The following is a 9,644-nucleotide window of genomic DNA, read 5'->3' as shown; positions in this document are numbered from 1 at the left end:
CTCTAAGGCTTGTTTCTATAGGAGTGAACTCGATCCCCAAACTTTTCACCTTTTCTACATCTACTTTGTAAGTCATTGAATTCATATCAATGCCTTCATTCCTATTAAAAGTTATAAGAGTTTGTTAGGTTTGTAGAATAAAAAAGGATCATTGCATTAATAAATAAAATGATAAGAAGATAATACTTACTCATGAGCAATACACAAATCAGGAAAAAATTCACGTAGAATTTTCTCAATCTCCTCCGTTGTGACAATAGGAGCATCAATGATGTATCTGCCTTTGGCTGAAGGAGTCTCGAGTGCCTTGACATGAGCTAGAGCAACATCCCTCACGTCGACAAGTCTGTGATGCTTCCTGTTAAAAGTGTTCTTACCTTTTATAAAATCTACAACCACATCTACTGAGAAATTAATAGTTGGTTGTAGGACTGGTCCAATAACGAGTCCTGGATTCATTACGACCAAGTCCAAGTTGTTGTCCTTGGCAAACGTCCATGCCGCATTTTCGGCCAAAGTCTTGGAGAGTATGTACCATTGCTGGACAGAAGAAAAAAATAAAAAAGGTCATTAAGAAATACTGCGAGTTCTAATAACTCACCGACGTGTTAAAGCACAATGTAAAAAGAAAAACCTTTTCCTCCTCACAAACACTTGGATCAGAGAAGGTTGTTTCGTCTAGTAAGACGTTCGGTCCCAAGGGGAAATTAGGAGAAAGAAGTGTGGCCATGGACGACGTTAAAATGACCCTCTTGACAGAAGACACTTTAGAGCATGTTTCTAGGACGTTTATAGTGCCCTTGACTGCTGGTTCGATCAGCTCAGCCTGTAAAATCCACAATAACTATTAAGCTTCTAGCAAAGATTGTGTTGCTCTGAACAAAGTAATATCGCTGACGAACCTGAGGATCAGCGACAGTGATTTTAACCGGTGAAGCGGTGTGGAAGACAGCGTCACAACCATCAATAGCATGCTCGAAAGAACCCTCTTCTAAAAGACTTGCTTTGTATAATTGAAGTCTTTCTCTTGCACCGTCAAGTGCAAGAAGATGATCTGTTTTCTGTTGATCCTCTGGAGAAACACATATACATGTGTTAATAAAAGTACACTTCAAGAGAAGATGAGCCACATGCTTCTTTAGTTTATCCTTCTCCCAGTTCAGTTATAAACCGCAGTGAATTAAGTTTCAATGGATAGATATGCTTGTCATTCGTAATATTTATATAGTTTATTATTTTTTTTATTTTTGGTCGATAATAGTGTCAAATAAGAATTATAAGATGCTGATATACACTAACACAATATTATGCTATATTTCGGTTAGAACGTTATGTGATGATGATGTTTCAATTCAAAAGAAACGTGTGGTTTATATTTTCGGCTCCATGTCATCATTATGCTAAAAATATAGTTGACAACAAAAGGGTGTATTATATAGTTAGCCCGGACCAAAAATTGGATTATAAAGAGTAAACTGTACCAAACCAAACTATCATAGAGAAGTCAAATTAAACTAGAACAACCCCGCCATCTTAACTGCTTTAGGTTCCAAATGATCAGTTGAACAAAAAAAAAAAGGTTCCAAATGATAGAACTGCAACGTGTGTTTATTCTCCAAAGACTTTCACAAAGGTGAAAAAAAACGAACCGAGACACAATCCTTCACATGACAGAACAAAACCCAAAAGTACTTTCTGGAATCTGGATTCTGGATTCTGGATTCGATCTGTTTTTTTGCATGCATGGTTTACTTCGATTCAGTTTTTCTATCAGTTCTTAGTCATGCCTAAATATTTATTTCTCATCGATTTAGTTTAAACTATTTAGTTCAACTTGTCATCTTCATCTATAAAAATACTGAAGGTAAAACAAACAGGATAAAGACAAAAGAGAGGAGGAGGGAACAAACTTGGATCACGAACAGTAGCCTTGACGATGTAGCCACGGAGGAGCAAAAGCTTCACAATCCAAGACGCTATGTAACCGGAAGCTCCGGTGACACAAACCACTTTTCCTCCACCGTTCATCTCCATTCACTTTATGTGTCAATGATTGGTGTGGTAGTTATAAGTATCAATAAACAACTTTCCAATATATATTTTGGTTCTATACGCAAACTCATCTCTTTGGATTCCACGTGTATAACACTACAATAACATAATCTCGTCCCCACCTTCCAACGTATATGTGGTTTCATTGGTTTCCACTAACGAAAACATATTTATCACCACAATTTTTTTTTCCCTTTTTGGCACCTTATCACTATATACAAAAAGGAGAATGAAACTTTGGTTCACCTTTAAATTCACCGTCGTAACCATCAAATAAAAAAAATAAAAATTATTCAATATTTTTTGAAAAAGGTAAATAATTAAAAAAATAATATTAATTTTAATGACGCTAACACCGTATGTAAACTCCAAACCCAAACAATAAACCCTAAACTGTAGACTAAAATCTTAGACCCTAAATTCAAATTTTATACCTTAAATCTTAAACCTAAATTTTAGACATTAAACCAACACTACAAGAAAGTTAGGTAAATTCTGACGGACGTTCCGATGGATCAATCCATCATCGGACGTTACTGACTATTTTTCGACGATATACCGACGAAATCTAAAAACAACAATTCATCGGGATATCGTCGAATTTTTAGACATTGAACCAATACTACAAGAAAATAAAGCAAACTCTGACGGACATTCCGACGGACCAATCCATCGTCGGACGTTACTGACTATTTTTCGACGAAATCTAAAAACAAAAATTCGTCGGAATATCGTCAGATTTATCCGACGATATCCTGACAATAAAACTTTGTCAATATATTCCGACGAAATACAGAGGATTTCTCGACAAAATATATAACCGTTATTGTCTTCGGAAATTCATCGGAATCTACCGACGAAATACCGACAAAAAATTGACAGTTGGCGAGGGATTATATATGCCCGTTTATAGCAGTTTGATATTTCAAAATTTCGACGGAATTCCGACGAATTTAAAAAGTTTCATTGAAATCTCATCGGAATGCCGTAAATATTTTCCTATAAATACAAAATTCACCTTATTCACTCTTCATTCTCTCTTCATTCTCTCTAATCACAAGAAATCCAAAAAAATCATGTCTTGTGGAGATTATTTTCGTTCGTGGATGGATAAACTTCATTTGGATCCCAACATCAATTTGCTTATAGAAGAATATATTTGAGGTATTGGAGAATTCATGAAGCTTGTTCAACAGTAACCGGATGCAAATACTGGTATGTTAAGATGTCCCTGCTCTACTTGTAATAATAGTAAGATTATAAGAGAATGAGATGTTTGGAGTCATTTGTATATGAAAGAGTTTACACGAAATTATAAAGTTTGGTATCTTTATGGAAAAACTGGTTTTGAATATGGTAGTACTAGCGAACATCAGCATGTTAAAAAACCTCAGCCTTATGGTTGGTTAGAAGAACCGAGAACAGATGTAGATTATGGTGTAAGTATTGAGCATATGGTACATGATCATTACAGAGGGCAAGAACCAAATCCCGAATCGAGGTGATTTTTTGACATGTTGAATACAGGAAAACAACATTTGTATAAAAGTTGTAGAGATGGTCATTCACCCTTATCATCTCCAAGTAGATTGACGAGTATTAAGAGAGATTATAATTTGGCTGAAGAATGTGCGGATGCGATTGCTGATTTTGTTAATGGTGTTCTACCAGAGGATAATCTTGCACCGGATTCATACTATGAGGTTCAGAAACTTGTTGTGTGTCTTCAATTACCGCACGAAGTGATAGATGTATGTATCGACAACTGCATGATCTACTGGAGAGCGGATAAGAAACATGATAAATGCCAATTTTGTAGGAAACCTCACTATCAAGAGACGAGGGTAAGAGTTCCGGTCCTGTTCAAAAGAATGTGGTATTTGTCTTTGACGGAAAGATTGAAGAGGTTGTATCAGTGTGAGCGCACAACGAAAGCAATGAGATGGCATGCAGAGCATTCCACAAATGGTGAGATTAGACATCCTTCAAATGCGAAGACTTGGAAACATTTCTAATCAACATATCCAGAATTTGCTGAACAGAGAAGAAATGTTTATCATGGAAGACAATATTCTTTATGGCTAGTTTTTGTGACACCGTACAACTTGCCACCAATTTGTGCATGCGACGAGAGTTTTTTTTCCTCTCCATTCTCGTCTCCGGGCCAGGACATCCTAAGAGACCACAAGATGTGTTTCTTCAACAACTAATATATGAGTTGCAACAATTACGGGCAGCTGGTGCTGAGACATACGATGTTTCCTGCAAAGAAAACTTTTATATGCGGACAGTAGTTATGTGGACAATAAGTGACTTTCCAGCATATGGAAATCCTTTTCTATACCCTAAATCCTAAACTCAAATCTTAGACTATGAATCCAAACCCTAGTTCCTAAATCCAAACCATAAATCTTAAACTCAAACCCTATAGGGTCTAGCTAAACGTTAAATCCAACCCTAAACCCTAAATCCAAACTGTAGATCCTAAACTCAAATCTTAGACACTAAACCCAAATCCTAGATCCTAAACTCAAATCAAATACTCTAAATCCTAAACCCCAATTTTAGACTCTTAATCCAAACTCTGTACCCTAAACCCTAAATCTAAATCTTAGACTATGAATCTAAACTCTAGTTCTTAAATCCAAACCACAAATCTTAAATCCAAATTCTATAGATTTCAAAGTTATGATTTAGGTATTTGGTTTAGAGTCTAGAGTTTGTGTTCAAATTCTAAGGTTTGGGTTTAGAATTTATGGTATAAGATTTCGGTTCAAGGTCTAAGATTTAAGTTTAAGATTTAAGATATAAGATTTGGGTTTAGAGGACAGTTTGGGTTTAGGATTTAGGTATCCATGTTAGCATTGTTAAAATTGATGTTATTCTTTTTAAGCTATTTTGGCTTTTTTTAAAAAAATTAATATTTTATTTATTTATCTATGTGACATTTTGATTGATTATGAGAGATGTGGTGTAACAAATATTTAAACTATTATATGTTAAAACAAAAGTTTATGTGGCCTTGTTGCGTTTTGTATATGCAACTGTTGTGTAACAATTTTTCTTATATAAATATAATGGAGTTTTCAGAAAATTTTGTGTGGTCTTAAATGTTTCATGTGAACTATTAGATTATAGAGAGTATTAAATTTTAAATCCAAAGTGATTTGTTTTTCAGTGAATTTTTAGATAATTGCAGAAAGTCTGAAATTTTGGTGTGATTTTTATTAAATAATTCTAGAATCTCATCTAAACTAGGAGATTTTGATTTTAATTTTTATAACTAAAAAGTTTTTCTCAAACACTTTAAAACACCTAAACACTCTAAAATTTTTAGTTTAAATTTTGTTCAATAACATTAAATTTTAGAGTATTTTATAAAATGACAAATTCAATAACACTAGATTTTAAAATGTTTTGTAAAACTTATGTTTAAATAACAGTGGATTTGTCATATTAATACAGATAACCTCAAACTCTAAATTGAATGTATTTATTGTATAAGATTAATTTTAGTGACTATTTTAGCCAAAACAACAAAATTGCTCCATTTACTATCATTAAAAGTCTCTCCACAAAACTTAAATCAATCCAATAATACTTATATATAGTGTCTCTAAGGCTTGATTTCTTTAGGAGTGAACTCAACTCCCAGATTCTTCACGTTGTCCAGACACTTGTTATGTGATTCAACCCACTCACAAAACAATGTCGTACATTCCTAGCTTCTTAATACGATACTTTAATTGAGCTTTTAGGTTGGGCTCAAAATCCAGTTAAAAGCCATAAGCCCACGGCTATATGCACAAGCTCGAGTAAACCAACTTGAACGTCTACTTTTATTTTTTAAATGGGGTTTCTACCAATAACCTTTTCAATAAACAAGAAAGTATACATAATTTGTATAAACATAAAGCAAGAATTCAACTCACAGGACCGGAGATGGTGCAGAGCGCAAGAGGAAAACTCAGATACAGATAGAAGCACACCAATTTCAAGATCTCAGCTCGAGGTACAATAATAATTAATCAGATTATCAAACACAGATCTTTTCGGGACTTTCTCTGTTCTTTAACAGTTGTTTTTTTCTTCTGCATCTTCTTGTTCTTCTTTTTGGGATTCTTTTTTATTCGTTTCTTACGGTTTTGCATTTGAATGAACAGGGGATTGAGAAGGATATGTTTAGATACGTATGACACTATAACACATGGACTCAACATGATTGTATATGGAACCGGATTTGTGTTGAGACTCACGTATAAGTAATACTAGATCGGTGTGTACAGCCGAGTATTTTTTTTTTTTTTTGCTAAAATGTACAGCCGAGTATTAACTTTTGATATTTTATTTGTACGTCCCTTAAAAAGGATTTGCACCGTTTTGATTACAGTTACACCTGCTGCAAATAACAAAAGCAAAAGTTTCAAAGATATTTTCATTTCCTATGCTGAAAAAAGATGGAGAACATGAATTAACACACACACACACACACACATTCTTCTCATTGTCCAGCTCCGAGTTCATGTTCTGCTTTTTAACTGAAGAAGAGATCAAAGGTTTAGTTGGTTATGCATCAATCAACAACATGATGCAGTTAATCATCAATTCATATGAAGACCAGTATTTGAGCTAAACCGACAGGTGAAATATGTAAAATTTCATCGTTGTTCCTATATTTGGATTGCAGGTCTTGTTAAACATTGCTACTAATGTATTACATAACTAGGTTGGTTACCCCTCCTAGATCGGTGTGTACAGCGAGTTTCACTTTTGAATAAGAGACCTTAACATCGCTTCCGAGACAAGCAGGGTACCGTGTAATACAAGTATTTGTCAACATGTGAAAGGTTATAGGTATATTTGTGTCCTAACAGATTCGATCGAAACGGTTACGGCCGTGTGTCTCTCCCTTCTCTTTCCGTCGGCTGATCGCTTCATCTTTATGATTAATTTCGTAAAAGTTCTAAATTTTAAATTATGAATTTTACATCGTTTCCTAAAAAAATAGAATTTCTATCTAATCTATTAAAAGTGAAGTACAAATAAAAATTAACCTTTAAACTTGCATAATATTTACAATCATATGCCACTGAATTAATTAATAAATATAATTTAAGTATTTATTGTATTTTCCTTAAATGACTAATATTAAAACTACTACTTGCTATATTCTAGCTAACCAACAAACTTACCATATTTTGATATTCTATGCAATTAATTAAAAATAAATTTCTATTATTGTTATTATTTTAGTGTTGTAACTAAAAATAACATAAAATTTAAATATATTGACATACACACACAAATTATTTATTTAAATCCAGTATAACAATGTAAAACGTTAGATAGATCAAAAAAGTTGAAGAATGAATAATGGTTACTTACGTTGTTGTTTTAGTACATTCGGTCTCATGCATTGATGATGATTTAAATTTTGTGAAAATATGTCGTAACTATATGTAATTAGACATATGCAGTAATAATAATTATTATGCAGTTGAATAGAGAAAAATACAATACTGTTTTAAAATTACATACTTATATTTTACCTTATTTATTAATAATAAATTTATGTATCTATTTAATAAATTTAAAATGCAATATTTTTGAAAGCTATGTAGTTATATTTTTCATTATTTATTGGTGATATCTAAAAAATAAGAACCACATAAAAGAGTTATTTACATGATATATAATTAAAATATAAGTTAGTATGTAAATATATTAGACATATGCATTAATAATAATTGTCACGCAGTTGACAGAATACATATTATTAGTTTTGGTTCGGATTCAATCATGATGTATAGGAACCTAAAATATTCAAATAACCAATATCATTTAGTTATATAGTGACACATCTAAAATATATGATACTAATTATAAAAAATCAAAAATCAAAATTAAAACCCGCACGGGTGTGCGGGTCAAGCTCTAGTTTTGTCTTAAAAATTCAATCATTTTCTGATATTTATGGTAGGGTTGGGCAAAAAATCCGAACCTGAAAAACCGAACCGAACCCGATCCAAAAAAGTAGCACCGAACCCGAACCAAAATTGATTAAATATCCGAACGGGTTCAAAATTTTGGTATTTAAAAAACCGAAATCGAACCCGATCCGAACCAAAGTATTTCGGGTACCCGAATATATCCGAAATAGATTTATATACTTAAATATATAAATTATTTTTAGATATAATGTATATTAAAACCATTCAAAATATATAAGATACCTTTAAGTTTTCTAAAATACTCGAAAAATATATGAAAATAGTAAAAAGTAAATGTTTAAAATAGCTAAAGTATAGTAAAAACACCAAAAGTAGTTAAATATATATTCATTATCTATCCAAATATTCAAAGAAAACCAATATATATGTTAAATTTAGGTATTTTGACATATTTGTTATTAAAATTTATATGTAATATATTATCTTTCTTATAGATTTTGAAAATTTAAAGTATATAATGAATTTTAAAATTTTAAAAATAATTTGAATGGGTTATCCGAACCCGAACCGAACCCGCAAAGATCCGAACCGAACCCGAACCGACATTTATAAATACCCGAATGGGGCTGAAATCTTTGACCCCGAAAACCCGAAACCCGAATGGACTGAACCGAAACCCGAATAGGTACCCGAACGCCCACCCCTAATTTATGGTTTCAAATTATTCGCTCCAACTATATTCTACTGTTTTTTTTTGACAAAAACTATATACTAATGTTGAGTGATATTAGAGCATCCTTATTGCTAGGACCAAGATTTTGTTTCTTAGGATAGTTTATTAATATATGTAGATTAAGAGACAAAGTTAAGATACTTGAGCAAAAGAGTAAATTATTGGTAGATACGTCTGTTGGTTCTTAGTTAAACATAAAATGTTAATTTTCAATCCCAAAATAAACATTGTAAAAAAATCATTACAGAGCCAAAAGGAAAGTTGAAAATGTTATGCACAAACTGATTATAATCCTAAGCCTAGTTATACAACGTTGAAGAGGAGGTCGTCGTGGATCATACCTGCTCAGCAACGTCCAAATACTCAATCGCCAGTAGTCTTTGGCAGAGAGCAGGAATAGTCTCATGTTTTACAAGGAAAACTACCGACCGCGGATAAACATCACACAAGTAAGTAATCACTCTGATCGCGAGCAGCATGATATCACCATTGCTCTCATCCTTCGCCAACTTAACAAGCACCCGGGAGAGCACGTCAGCCATCACCCCGGACAGCGAGTCCTCAGTACAGAAAGACAACACTTCACACAACTCCGTAAGACCAGTCAACTGCAAAGAAGGATCGTTCTCTTCACTCAATCTCAACATAAGAGACTTCAATTTCAGCTGATCACCTGGTGGCTCCTCCACAACTTCCATCCGTTTCTGTCCTCTGTTCTCCAACACTTTTTTTTGGATTCGAAATTAAATTATATATAACTTCAACCTGCACAAACAAATCAAAGGATCCAAATTCAAGTCTTATGTTTTCTCAATTACTAACAAAAGGTCCAACCAATATCCCAAAATCAGTGGAAATAACAACAAAATTAATTAACACGATTTTAATTGACACAATTAATCCGCATG

The 9,644-nt window shown here is 33.0% G+C and overlaps 2 protein-coding genes across 2 annotated transcripts in view; both read right to left on the bottom strand.

Annotated features, from left to right (window-relative positions):
- LOC108830287 (phenylacetaldehyde reductase-like) overlaps nt 1-2,085 on the bottom strand; it is a 2,361-nt gene extending 276 nt beyond the window's left edge. The window contains exons 1-5 of the mRNA XM_056985596.1: nt 1,911-2,085; nt 903-1,072; nt 635-826; nt 191-540; nt 1-101 (exon numbers count right to left, since the gene is read on the bottom strand). Of these exons, the coding sequence (XP_056841576.1) occupies nt 1-101; nt 191-540; nt 635-826; nt 903-1,072; nt 1,911-2,034 (937 nt within the window). The 5' untranslated portion in view covers nt 2,035-2,085. The remainder of the gene's footprint in view (nt 102-190; nt 541-634; nt 827-902; nt 1,073-1,910) is intronic.
- A 4,334-nt stretch (nt 2,086-6,419) lies between these two features.
- Nucleotides 6,420-9,577, bottom strand: LOC108860081 (E3 ubiquitin-protein ligase UPL4). Its single transcript, XM_057011306.1, has 2 exons — nt 9,078-9,577; nt 6,420-6,590 (listed from the first exon to the last, which is right to left on the bottom strand). The coding sequence occupies exons 1-2, from the start codon at nt 9,432-9,434 to the stop codon at nt 6,573-6,575; spliced, it is 375 nt and encodes a 124-aa protein (XP_056867286.1). The 5' UTR covers nt 9,435-9,577; the 3' UTR covers nt 6,420-6,572.
- Nucleotides 9,578-9,644: the final 67 nt, after the last annotated feature.

This window comes from Raphanus sativus, chromosome 5 (genome assembly GCF_000801105.2).
Source record: "Raphanus sativus cultivar WK10039 chromosome 5, ASM80110v3, whole genome shotgun sequence".
In the NCBI taxonomy this organism is placed as follows: domain Eukaryota; kingdom Viridiplantae; phylum Streptophyta; class Magnoliopsida; order Brassicales; family Brassicaceae; genus Raphanus; species Raphanus sativus.
Note: the sequence above shows the minus strand (reverse complement) of the source record. Positions and strands in the feature narration are given on the sequence as shown.